Source organism: Eleutherodactylus coqui, chromosome 1 (assembly GCF_035609145.1).
Source record: "Eleutherodactylus coqui strain aEleCoq1 chromosome 1, aEleCoq1.hap1, whole genome shotgun sequence".
Taxonomy (NCBI): Eukaryota; Metazoa; Chordata; class Amphibia; order Anura; family Eleutherodactylidae; genus Eleutherodactylus; species Eleutherodactylus coqui.
This window is the reverse complement of record NC_089837.1, coordinates 512,300,252-512,314,363: the sequence shown is the minus strand read 5'-3', so window position 1 is coordinate 512,314,363 and position 14,112 is coordinate 512,300,252. Positions and strand designations below refer to the sequence as shown.

The following is a 14,112-nucleotide window of genomic DNA, read 5'->3' as shown; positions in this document are numbered from 1 at the left end:
GCCTTTCCACTCTCATTCCTGAAGAGGAAAGGGGTTCGAGAATGATGCTATACCACAGGGCGCTGGTGGACAAACTGATTGTAAACTTCCCATCCGACAGCGCTAGTGGCCGAAGGCGCATTTCCGCGGCCCAGGTAGCAGGGGAGGCGCAGAGATCAGGCAGCATGTACAGCGCAGGCAGGGGAACACTCTCTAAGGCCTTTGACAGCTTTATGGCTCCCCAGCAAGACTGTGTCACCGGTCCCCAGTCAAGGCTGAGTTGGCGGGAGCACTGTAAAAGGATGGTGAGGGAGTACGTAGCCGATCGCACGACCCTCCTCGGTGACGCCTCTGCCCCCTACAACTACTGGGTGTTGAAGCTGGACACGTGGCCTGAACTCACGCTGTATCCCCTGGAGGTGCTTGTTTGTCCTGCGGCTAGCGTCTTGTCAGAGAGTGTGTTTAGTGTGGCTGGGGGAATGATCATCGATAAGCGTACCCACCTGTCAACCGACAGTGCCGACAGGCTTACACTCATCAAGATGAACAAAGCCTGGATTTCCCCAGACTTCTCTTCTCCACCAGCGGACAGCAGCGATACATAAACAATACGTAGGCTGCACCCGCGGATGGAAGCATCGTTCTCTATCACCATCCAAAACAGGGACCTTTTTTCTTTCTTCAATCTGTGTATAATATTCATCCTCCTCCTCCTGCTCCTCCTACTGAAACCTGACGTAATCACGCCGAACGTGCAATTTTTCTTAGGCCCACAAGGCTCACTCATATAATTTTTCTAAACAATTTTTATACGTTTCAATGCTCATTAAAGTGTTGAAACTTTCACCTCAACCAATTTTTATTTTAACTGGGCTGCCTCCAGGCCTAGTTACCAATTAAGCCACGTAAACCAAAGCGATTAATGGGTTTCACCAGCCCTCTCGGTTGGGCATGGGCAATTTTCTCAGGTACATTAGTACTGTTGGTACACCAATTTTTGTGGGCCCTCGCCTACAGTGTAATCCAATTAATTTTTTGCCCACCTGCATTACAGCTGACATAACATCAGCTGTGATGGGCAATGCAATGGGATATATTTATGTACCGCCGGTGGGTTTCAGGGAGCCACCCATGCTGTGGGTCCACAGGGAGTTGTAAATGCATCTGTGTCCACTTCTAAAGAACCCCAGTGTGACTGGGGCATGCAGTGTGAGCCGAAGCCCACCTGCATTAAACATGACATTATTACCTCAGCTGTGATGGGCAATGCAATGGGATATATTTATGTACCGCCGGTGGGTTCCAGGGAGCCACCCATGCTGTCGGTCCACAGGGAGTTGTAAATGCATCTGTGTCCACTTCTAAAGAACGCCAGTCTGACTGGGGCATGCAGTGTGGGCCGAAGCCCGCCTGCATTAAACATGACATTATTACCTCAGCTGTGATGGGCAATGCAATAGCATATATTTATGTACCACCGGTGGGTTCCAGGGAACCACCCATGCTGTGGGTGCACACGTAATTCCCATTGCGGAGTTGTACCTGCCTGTGACTATTTATAAAAAAAACGCTGTCTGACTGGGCCATGCAGACACCTTGACAGAATGAATAGTGTGTGGCACATAGGTTCTCCATTGCTATGCCCACGTGTGCAGCTCCAGATGGAGGTGGCACAGGATTGGATTTCTCATTGCTTCTGTACAGCATTGTGGACTATCGCCCCACCCCTTTTAAAGAGGGTCGCTGCCTCGCCGTGCCAACCCTCTGCAGTGTGTGCCTGCGGTTCCTCTGGCAGACGCACTTATAAATAGACATGAGTGTGGCGTGGCATGAGGGCAGCTGAAGGCTGCGCAGGGACAATTTGGTGTGCGCTGTGGACACTGGGTCGTGCAGGGGGGGTTGGGCAGCATGTAACCCAGGAGAAGTGGCAGCGGAGTGTCATGCAGGCAGTGATTGTGCTTTGTTGGAGGTAGTGTGGTGCTTAGCTAAGGTATCCATTGCTAATGAGGGCTTTTCAGAAGTATAAGTTGTTGGGGGGGGCACTCTTGCCGCTATTGTGGCTTAATAGTGGGACCTGGGAACTTGAGATGCAGCCCAACATGTAGCCCCTCGCCTGCCCTATCCGTTGCTGTGTCGTTCCCATCACTTTCTTGAATTGCCCAGATTTTCACAAACGAAAACCTTAGCGAGCATCGGCGATATACAAAAATGCACTTCAATGGGGTTCGTTACTCGAAACGAACCCTCGAGCATCGCGAAAAGTTCGTCTCGAGTAACGAGCACCCGAGCATTATAGTGCTCGCTCATCTCTAGCCTTTATAAAAAGGATTTCTTTTTTAAATTTCCTTTTTTTTTCACTATGCAATGCAGGCTGAGGCTATGCAGTGTGTATTGCACTTTCAACCTATGGGTGTCTGACACACCGTACACTTCTGATGCAGCTGGCGTGCAAGACAGAGCAGTGTAAAAAATTTGTGGTTTCTTGGCGTACTCTTGGAGGCAGACAGCGCAGACGTTACACTAACTGCGGACACAAAATATTTAAATGAAGGCTGCACGCAGGCTCTGCTGTGAAAAACGGAGGTACTACAACTCCCAGCAATCACAGAGTTAAATGCACACAGTCAAAGGTTGCCCTAAGAAGGACCGTTGGGGTTCCTGTAGACAGGATTCTACACTACCACTGTACCTGTCTGACCAATACTGCCCCTATACTCAAGTACAGCCTGCAGCCTGAGAACGCTACAGCCTGCACGCCCGATATACATAAAAAAAAATTTTAAAGTGCAAAACTGCTCACAGCAGCCACAACAGTAATGCACTAGGTGAGCTGTGGCCCTAAGAAGGACCTTTGTGGTTCTTGAAGACGCTAAAACTCTCCCTATAGCAGCAGCAGCACTTTCCCTGATCTCTCTTAGCGTGTGTCTGTGGCGAGCCGTGGGCGGGGCAGATTTAAATACTCGGGTGTCACCTGATCTCCCCAGCCACTCACTGCAGTGGGGTGGGATAGGGCTGGAACGTCACAGAAGGAAGTTGTAATGCCTTCCCTGCGTTTCTATTGGCCAGAAAAGGGCGCAAATCTTTCAGGGAAGGAAATGTAATTGACTCGAACACCGCGTGGTGCTCGTCTCGAGTAACTAGCATCTCGAACAACCTAATAATCGAACGAGCATCAAGCTCGGACGAGTGCGCTCGCTCATCTCTAGTCTCTAGTTCAATAGTTTTCCTGGATGCTAGAATATGGAAAGATCGCGGGCTAGCCTTGGCTGTCCCCTCTTCTGGCATAATAGATAATAATGTGAATGTAATTTACAAAGAGGTCCTTCACTAATCTGGATTACTAAAGGACCTTTCATAGTACAGATATTATGAAAATGGTTTATATAATTAAGAAACACAATATATATGATAATGAAAGCTAAAGGTTTATAACATAAGATAATTAGTGATGGATTAGCAGCGTAATAATTCTGAAGATAGTTACAATTTGTATCATCTAGAAAGTGTACAAATTTCATGTGGACGAAGTCACAGGTAAAAGCTATAATTATGTATGTACAGCTCCTTGTATGTAGTAATATGGAGCATACTGGTGTAGCTCGGTTTTTGAATAGTGCATGCAGTTTTTCTATGTTTTTTAACGGATTCTAAAATGTAACGAAAAACATGAACACAGTTTAAGAGGCTGCAAACAAATTTTCAAGCAGTCCAAGAAATGAGTCATGTTTGCAAAGTTTATGGCAATAGGCTACATCATGTATGCAAATTTGTTTTGCAGTTATATGCAGCATGCTGTAGGTCCGGGTACAAGTATAGGTGGGAGGGGCTTGAGCTGAACTTCTGCACCCAGGACCCTGAGCCCTTAGATATGCACCTGCTGAGACTCCCACAGATTGCTAGAACAAGTCAGCCAAAGCGCTCATCAGATTGCTGTCCTTGCTATTTAACTGAAGACTGGCTCAATACAAAGTCTATGGGCTCACCTTCAGTGGACCAGCAGTGACAGCTCTTGTATGAGTGCTTTGGCTGCTTTATTTTTAGCAATCAGTGTGGTCTCATCATCTGCAGCCCAAGTGATAAAAAATTTTCACACGTCCCTATGACATGTCGAAAATGTTTGTAAAACACACTTCTTTATGTGACATAAATGTGAAAGCTTATAAATGAATTGATAAAACTTTTCTTTCCTTTGATTTACATTTAGAACCTTGGAGATTTCTGTTATTCTAGTGACCAGTGTCATAGCGGGTGTTGCAACAATTTGGACACTATTGGGAACGTTCCAATATGTGTAACAAAATCCGAAGATAAATGTTTTGGTGCGGTGAGTACCTGCTGCCAGCTGCTGTACTGGTTTCTCCTCCGTACATACAGTATAAGGCCTCATTCACACGGGCTTTAAAGTGTCAGATTCCACATTGTTTTTTTTTTTTGTTTTTTTTTTCCAACATGTGTTTGACAGCTTAATGCAAGCAACAAAATGCTCCCCCTTTGAAAAACGATGACATTCATTCAAAGAGGGCAAAGAAGACAAATCAAAACACAGACCTAACTAGGCAGAGTCCCTCGTGCTTTTTCTGTCACCCTTGTAGATATTCTGTTTACCTCCCCAGCTTCTTTCTGAAAGTTTTATATGTAAAGATAGGCAGAGGGTGGCACTATGCCCCAAAACAATACCCAGGGAATGCTTGCTGGCCTATTGTTACGTTCGTGTGGGCAACTAAGCACCGGGTCCACACGAACGTGACCTGAAAGCACGGGTTTAGGGACAACTGGCCCTATACTGCTGGCAAGGACAACATGGCCCTACCTAAAAAAGCAGGGCGATCACCTCAATAGAGGCAGCCCCACGCTGGAACCTTGGTCCTGCTCTCTCTGCAGGGGGACACTCACAACCAAGCGGAACTGACAGAATGCACAAACTCACCACACAAACCTCGCACTCTACAGTAGATGGAAAAGCTGAATATAAAAAGCGAGGAATTAGCTCGTGCATTGGCCAATGAACTGAAGCTGCAAGCCACGTCAAGGCTACTCGTGTCTTGCAGTCCCTACTCTAACAAGACACTACGAGACATACTGACATGACACTGTAGACACACACACTGTACACAGAACAGGACTGCTCACACAACATGTCTGGCCACTTGGGCAGACATACAACACTAGTCACTGTTCACACCAGACTAAAACAGGTAGTGCATACAACATGGACTCCACCCAGAGCTCAAAGGCACACAGATGAAACTCCACAGCAAGTCTAAAGTGTCCTCATACCAGGGGGATAGACAGTCAGCCACCATGCTGACATAGAAAACTGAGTCAGACCTAACCCATCTGACACACAACAAGACAAAAAACGTTTGGAGGCCCCATCTGTCAGGGGAAGGGAAGAGGGGGTTTGCATATGATACAGACAAGGACTATAGGTGTCCAAAATGTCTTTGGAAAGCAGAGAGACACAACAGACCTACATGGAAATACAGCTCTGAGTGGGTCCAAGACAGATGCCATCCAAGGAGTACAAAGACCAGCCTCAACTACTGAGAGATGCTGGTTTTTATATGCTGCAGACTAAAAAGGATTGGCTGCTGGGGAATACCACACCCCACCAGCTGAATTAACCCCTACCTGTGAAGGTGTGCTCCTGGAACCCAGTAGTACAACAGATCCCAGCAGCACAGCCTGACACCTATGTTCTGGCTGTGGCTAAAGCTCTGGTTTTCCATCTAATTTTGAAGCCATTTCTTAGCCACATTTTGCAAAAGGAAGACATTTTTTTTTGTACTGCTTTGCCCCAGAATTTTCTCAAATGTTCACAATTTGCTTTTTTTGTAGAACTAACTGACATGAATCAAACAGTCCATATGACATGATAGTATGATGGAGTCCACAGCTACACTAATTTTTAGCCGCGCGGCACAGTGATTTCAGTACCTCAAGATGGCAGCACTATTGCATATTGTCATACTGAGGTCAGCCTTTTGTTGCTAGGTGCATTGGTAACTCCTCTTTACAATAAGATATTTAACACTGTCATTGTCCATGTTATCTACAAATTATTCTGATTTTAAAGCTTTAATGGTTTTTGTAATGCTCAGCGATCCATGTACGGTTCCAAAACTATAGCTGTATTCTATGTCGAAAATGAGGCAGATGGTAAGAAGATCATTAGAAGCATTGGTACATTTGCTGAAAATACCAACAAAATTATGGAAATCCTGAGAAAATACTGACCAAATTTGCTAGCGGATCTTTAATTGGAAAGTATCATAACCAAACAACCCAGTATTACATACAGGAGGGGTCAGAACCTTAGGAAGATTCCTGTCCACAGCCACATTGATATAACATCCCAGCCTAAGGGCGCCCACCCACTGGCGTTTTTTTTCCCTGCGAAATTCGCAGCATTTTTTTTCTCTGTAGGGGTCTATGGGACTTGTAATGTTAAAATCGCGATCGCGCAAAATCGCGATTTCGCGGTAAATTGCGATTTTGCGCGATCGCGATTTTAACATTACAAGTCCCATAGACCACTGCAGAGAAAAAAATGCTGCGAATTTCGCAGGGAAAAAAAACGCCAGTGGGTGGGCGCCCTTATAGAGGACTCTCCTGGTAGCCAACCCTGTGGTAACTGTTCTTATTGCCTGCCCAATAAACTGGGGAACAGAGGTTGTGGTTGTTATGGGTGATGCCCCCGTTCCTGTCCCACCCCCCCCCTTTCCTCCTGGCATGAACATCAGCGGGGAAATAAATGAGCCACATACAGGAGATATAGTACCTCAGGTCCCCAGGAATGGTCAGGGCATGGAATAACTTTTACTTGCAGAATAAACTTTAATAAGGCATAAATGACAGGTTTGACAAGTGCAGGAATTCAAGAAGCTAGAGTACTTCCACATGGCAGATCCTGACTTCAGGCCGCCTGTGCGTGACTAACTAAAGATGTGTACCTCCACTCAGCGGGACCAAGGCTTCCGAATACTTGAATGGGAACAATGACTGTAGAGTACCTCCACCGGGCAGTCCAAGGCTTCAGGACTCGCGGACATGAAGCAAATAAGTGAGCACCTCTGCACTAGGCCTTGCAAGGCTGCACTCGCTTGCTGCTCACTCTCTCTCTTTGGGGGCTCACTCCATCGTCATTCCTTAAAGGGGTTGTCCCGCGCCGAAACGGGTTTTTTTTTTTTCAATAGCCCCCCCGTTCGGCGCGAGACAAACCCGATGCAGGGGTAAAAAAAACAAAAAACGGATAGTACTTATCCGAATCCCCGCGCTGCGGCGACTTCTTACTTACCTTGCTAAGATGGCCACCGGGATCTTCACCCATGGTGGACCGCAGGTCTTCTCCCATGGTGCACCGTGGGCTCTGTGCGTTCCATTGCCGATTCCAGCCTCCTGATTGGCTGGAATCGGCACACGTGACGGGGCGGAGCTACGAGGAGCAGCTCTCCGGCACGAGCGGCCCCATTCAGAAGGGAGAAGACCGGACTGCGCAAGCGCGTCTAATCGGGAGATTAGACGCTGAAATTAGACGGCACCATGGAGACGAGGACGCTAGCAACGGAGCAGGTAAGTGAATAACTTCTGTTTGGCTCATATTTAATGCACGATGTATATTACAAAGTGCATTAATATGGCCATACAGAAGTGTATACCCCCACTTGCTTTCGCGGGACAACCCCTTTAACCACGCACTCTGGGAAAACCTCTCCTTTTCTTCCATACTTCAACACATGAGGGCTGAAGGTGCCTCTGTGCTTTTCTCTCTCTCAGCTCCAGAAGATGGTCCAACTATCTTTTCCCGCTCTCAAGGACTCACATTTGTAGCCTCTCTTATACCACGTGACAAGACATAATAGATACATTTACAAACAGTCAGCTTATTTTTGCAGACATTAACTCATCATTTGCTGCAGCTGTGCAGTACACATACTAGAATGGCAAGACATTTTTGCACAGTGCATCTACATAAGACATTACATGTATGACATTTATGGAGGGGACCAGGATGATGTGCTGGCCACTACATGTGTACCTGCATGTAGCATTGCTGAGTGTTTGTGTACCTGTGTATAGTAGTATTGAGTGTGTGTGTGTGTGTACTTGCATGTAGCAGGGCTGAGTGCATGGAGAACCTGCATGTAGTAGTGCTGAGTGTGTGTACCTGCATGTAGTAGTGCTGGGTGCATTTGTGTAGCAGTGCTGAGTGTGCGTGCCTGCATGTGGTAGTGCTGAGTGTGTGTGTGTTTGTGTGTGTCTGCATGTGGTAGTGCTGAGTGTGTGTGCCTACGTTTTGCAGTGCTGAGTGTGTGTACCTGCATGTAGCAGTGCTGTGTGTGTGTGACTGGATGCCATCTTGGAAGCCCTGCCAGCTTTCTTCATACAAATTCCCTGCTCTTACCTGATGGGGGTTTGCCGGGCTGTCAACTCTGTGTGCCTTCGGCAGAGGAGGAGGCAGGCGCGCCAAAACCCTGTGCAGGGAAGGACTCTATTAGCGCTTGGGGAGCGCTTTCGCCAGATCTCTTCTGGTCATGCTGATCTCTCCAGTGAATCAGCAGTGCTCCGGGAGGTGAGTGATCCACGGGTCCGCATGAATTAGTTGGTGAGGAGAACAGAGCTATCAGCTGTTCTCCTCATATGACATCACACTCCGTAACCACACGTCGCCACACTTAGCCGCGTGCCCATAGACTTAGCATTGGGAACTTTGACCTGCTCTAACAAGTGACTTGTTGTATAAAAATCTAATTTTAGGATTTTATGGTGGTGGTGCGGATGTAACACAACCCCTGACACCAAAATCAGCCACCAGCAGTCTTATAAAGGGGTCAAAGAGTGGTGCAAGAAAAAGACTGTGGGATTATTTACTCTCCCTCCTGTGGGCGTTGTTTGAATCCCCTTCCTATGGCTTTGCTTGACTCCCCCCCCCCCCCCCCAATGTGTGTCGCTTGACTCTCTCTGCTGTGGCCGTCTCCCTCCTGTGAGCTTCATTTGCCTGAACTGCCACTGTATATTGTGTGACTATGAGCGTTGCTTAGCAACGCTTGAATCCTGAAGTGCCGCTATACTTTAACATGGAGAACTTTGACAGGGCCCGATGAGTCACTCAGTGTATCCAGCTCCTACAGCGGTGGTGAGAATCCAACAAATCGAAAAACAGCAAAATCGCCCTCCTAAGGTGAGGCAAAGTGTGGTGCAAAAAAAACCTGTGGGTGTGTGTATATAATATACAGTATATAAAGGTGAAAGTATATGAACGTCCCGATGTCATATAAACATGAAATTTGGCAAGAGCATTCTTTAGGTCCTACATAGGAAAAGTAAAAGAGGTCACAACTCGAAAATTCAATGCTAAGTGCAAAAGTATTGGCACAACTGTGTAATGTACCAAATCTAATCCACAACTTAGATATGAGTGTATATGTGTGTGTGTGTGTGTGTGTATGTGTGTATATGTGTGTGTGTATATATTTTATATATATATATATATATATATATATATATATATATATATATATATATATATATATATATATATATATATATAATATATATATATATATAATATATATATATATATATATATATATATACATATATATATATATATATAGATGGTATGAGATGGTTTAGGTCTGTTGCTCTTGGCTTTTCATGTGGGCCCTCATTTTAATTCAGATTTTTCTATTGTTGGGTAGTTTTATTTAAACATAATAAAGATTTTATTTAAGCGATTACAATCTAAAGGCTCATGCCCATGGCTGTGATGGGCTCTGCAAGAGGAATACCCCTGCAAAGACCGTCACGGCGCCCCCCCCCCCCTCCCCCCCAAAGACCCCCAAAGATCCACTGTGGGAGTCCCGCATGACTGGCTGGTGCACATGCAAAGTACAGCACATGACACGCCAGCAGTGTCATATGATGCAGCCGGTGGTGGGCGGGGTAGCGCATTCACACTATACTTCTGCTGTGCTACAGCGGAAGTAAGGCGTGACGGCCAGCTTCCATTGACTACCATGGAAGCCGGCTGCACGTATTCCCGCGGCAAATAGGACATTCTGCGGGTTATTTTACGCTGCGGAATTCCGCAGCGTGAACATTCAGTTATTATGTTCAAAAGAGCCTAATAGCTGCGGGGCAAATCCAGCCTTGGACATTAGCCGTAATCGCAATAAAACCCTAGGGAATGTAGTTGTTTGCTTCTGTAAGTTTATCCATCTTCAATGCTCCTGTATGCTGCCCATGTGCTGCTCGCTAGGGAATTCTTGACAAGGTCACCTATAATGGGGTAACAACCTGCCAAAAGTGCTTACAACAATATTCACCAACCTGATTAGCACTAGCTAAAATAATTCCTCTAGCTTTCCTCTGGATAGTGTATCAGCTACAGTGGTGTTCATCCCGGGAATATGCTTCACATTGAAATGGATATTGAACTATTTGCACTTAGTTACCAGATACTTCAATATATTGATAAATGGGACTGATGTTGAGGATGTTATTTACCACATCAACTGCATTCATGTTATCGGTCCAGAAAACTATGTGCTGGTTCTTTATAAGTCTATAACTCTCCTGCTACTGCAATAGGAAATAGTATTAATAGTGTCATGTTGTGCCATAGGTCATTGAATTCCCAGGGCTTTGGCCACTGTCCCATGCACCAACAACCCTACAAATACATGGCAAAACACAATTGCCCCAGAGGCATCCATGGAAAAGTCTCATTGCGGTTTGATTTCAGGGCTTCTGATCATACTATTATCACATTAAAATTTTGTGAAGGAGACCTCCTGCACTGACAGGTCTGCTATCAAAGCTTTGGTTCTTTGGCTTTAGAGAATGGTTTTCTGACTCCTGCAGTGCTTTGCTCCACTCACCTGGAGAAGCCTCTACCCATTGGAAGTACTCTGCAAGCAAAGTTCAACAAGTCTAGCAATGACTGCATTTCTTTTAATAGTAGAAGCAGAAACTCCCTCCATGGATGCCCCCTTGTTGTGTGGAGGAGTCTACATGCTCTGAGAAGGCTATAAGCTATGCTAGTGGTAATGTATTCTACTGGTAGCGCCACCCATGCCAGACAGGTTTCAACAAAGGACCCAGGCTAAGCATATCCACCCAGATGATAGGAAGACTGCACTATTTCATCTTGGCTGGCACCAAGCCTAAGAGAAAGACAACTCTGATGTAAAAACCTATAACTTGTGGACCTCACTGTCACTTTCCTAGCTTGTTAGGCCATGTCAGATGAATCCCAAGTGTAAAGGATGGGGTAAGTACTGCATACTGTGTACTCCTACTAAAAATTCTACTACACATGCTTGTAAGGCATGCTCACCTCTGCCGTGCAGATGGTTTAACACTCCTCACTGATGAGGCTTTTTTTCTAAATTAGTGGTCTGGACAATAAGACCTTCTTTAGCCCCAACCACATGGTCCAATATTCAGCAATACATCACATCCCAAAGCAGCCAGAAAAAAAAACGGAACTTGATGAGATTCCCACCCCATCAAGGTAATTCAACAGCTGAAAAGTAGCAAGGTAGTGAAGCTAAAAAAAAGGATGAGAGAGTTTAGTAGCATCCATCGCTGGGAATAGTTTACAGCTGGGTCTAGTAAAGCATTAAAAGTCATTCTGAGGATTTATATTGACCAAGGGATTTCTACGCTGCAGAGTATATTTTCACTAATACACAGCAGCTACCTGTGTGAATGGACAAAAAAAAGCTAATTTAGATTGGGACTTGATGGCGGCTCTTTTCTTTTTACGTGACATTTGGCCGTGATGTGGCCAGTGTGAAAATGCATTAAAGGGGTTGTCCCGCGAAATCAAGTGGGGTTATACACTTCTGTATGGCCATATTAATGCACTTTGTAATATACATCATGCATTAAATATGAGCCATACAGAAGTTATTCACTTACCTGCTCCGTTGCTGGCGTCCCCGTCGCCATGGTGCCGTCTAGTTTCAGCGTCTAATCGCCGGATTAGACGCGCTTGCGCAGATGGGTCTTTTCCCTTCGGCTCGCTCCGGCAGCAGCGGCGTTCTGGCTCCAATCAGGAGGCTGGAATCGGCACATGTGACGGGGGCGGAGCTACGTGATGACGCGTACAAGGGGGCAGAGCCAGAATGCCGCTGCTGCCGGAGTGAGCCGAAGGGAAAAGACCCATCTGCGCAAGCGCGTCTAATCCGGCGATTAGACGCTGAAACTAGACGGCACCATGGCGACGGGGACGCCAGCAACGGAGCAGGTAAGTGAATAACTTCTGTATGGCTCATATTTAATGCACGATGTATATTACAAAGTGCATTAATATGGCCATACAGAAGTGTATAACCCCACTTGCTGCCGCGGGACAACCCCTCTAAGTTGTGTGAAAGAGGCCTAAGTGCCATTATTGTGATATACCGCTTAGTTATGCATATCGGTCTTCCTGGTATTCATTTCCTGCAGTCTACTAGCAAGAGAACAGCGACACAGCAGGGTAGCAATCGACCAGTAGCACCCCCTTGGAATTGTGATAAGCAGTTGACAAGCCAGTGTGCTAAATTGAGACCTTGTGATTCAGATGGGTGTGAGTTGTGAACGTGTAGTGCAGATTCCTTGTTTATTGGATTACTGTATATGGAAGAGGCAAACTGTACACCTGCCCATGTAAATGGTAATTTTGGCTAGTTCCGCACCTTCATTGCCACCGCAGAATACTGGTGCTGATGGAGTTCTGTGGTGATCAACTAATAATCTATTTGGTACATCCTCCTCCATTGTGTAATTTCTGTATAGCCACCAAAACAGGAGTATGGTTCCCTCTCCCTCTTGGGGGTAACACTATGTAATGAGCAATTGCCCCTTTTTGTGATGCATTTTTAGTTAGTTTAGTCTTAGTTTGTGCCAGAAACTCCCCAGGTTGCACTCATTATTTCCTTGTCTGATGTGTCTGAGTTGGGTCATGGTATTGCTGGAGTAAGAAGAAAAGTTTTGGCCTGCTAGTTGCATCCAGCACCAGAGAGGAGCTCGCTATGCTATCCAGAAACCTGGCACCGCCCATTGGTGACATTTCTGATCGGCCCATCATGGTGCCAAAGGGTACATGAAAGCACAGTCAATGACTTTAATTCAACTTCCGGCATTGAAATGGCACTTGTGGGGTACACATCTGCTGGAAACAGTCTGGTCCTTCTCTCTGTAGTCATGGACAGTGATGATAGTCCCAACGTGCCTATTGCTGTTGGAAATCTGGTTAATTACTAGTCATGCCACGGTTCTGGTGCTGTGATAGTGCTTGGTTAATCCTCCTCTTCCAGATCTGGGCTGGTCCTCTTCTCCCTGGTTGCTCCTTGCAATGGTACATGTGGGAACCCCATACCTGGCTGCTGGCATTGCCTTTTTTGCACGAACCCTATATCTGTACCCTGACTGGGGACCAATTACAGTGTTGACAATAGCTGAGAGGGCACCGTGTGGCTGTTATGCCCTACATTCTCCACTCAGGCTCTGCCAATGAGAGTTGGAATAAACTGTATTCCCTGTGCTCATGTCCTCCTTCCTGCAACTCTAAATGGCAGCCTTTGCAACCCTGTACATTGGAGTCTCTTTACTTGGCTCTCCGTGTTTTCTGTTATGATTTGGGACTATGCATGCTTTTCATGGTCTCTCTGCCAGCACTTCACCACCGCTTACTGACTTCCGACTCATTTTCACATAATGTTTCCATTAAATGCTCACTAGGTAAGAGTTTCCTAGCGATGGTCCAAACTTCACAGAACTCCTCCTAGCTGTACTTATTCTTTCATCTGCTGGGGAAAGGAACTGCCTACCCGCCATCCTAAAGGCAAACTTAACCACAATAACCAAGCCCACACTCTTCTCCCTGTCTCCTCGTTCCATGTGCTCGCTGGATGCCCTTATGACTCCTCATCCTTAGCTTTGCCCAACTCATGCTGCTCTTGTGTGAACCCTCATTGTGTTATATAGCATCTGGGTGATGCTCAACTATAGTACAACTCATATCCCATATGGTTTCCAAAAATAATATCTGTGAATAAATAAGAAAGTTCCCTCCTTTACGCTGAGTTGTGCTCGCTTTTTTTTTTTTTTTTTCTTGTTTTCTTTTGCTGTGCAGGAATG

At 46.0% G+C, this 14,112-nt stretch overlaps 1 protein-coding gene across 1 annotated transcript in view; it reads left to right on the top strand.

Moving 5' to 3' along the window:
* Positions 1-14,112, top strand: part of LOC136614489 (uncharacterized) — a 171,436-nt gene that overhangs the window by 125,961 nt on the left and 31,363 nt on the right. Inside the window, exon 5 of the mRNA XM_066594117.1 lies at positions 4,184-4,303. Coding sequence (XP_066450214.1) covers positions 4,184-4,303 — 120 coding nt within the window. The remainder of the gene's footprint in view (positions 1-4,183; positions 4,304-14,112) is intronic.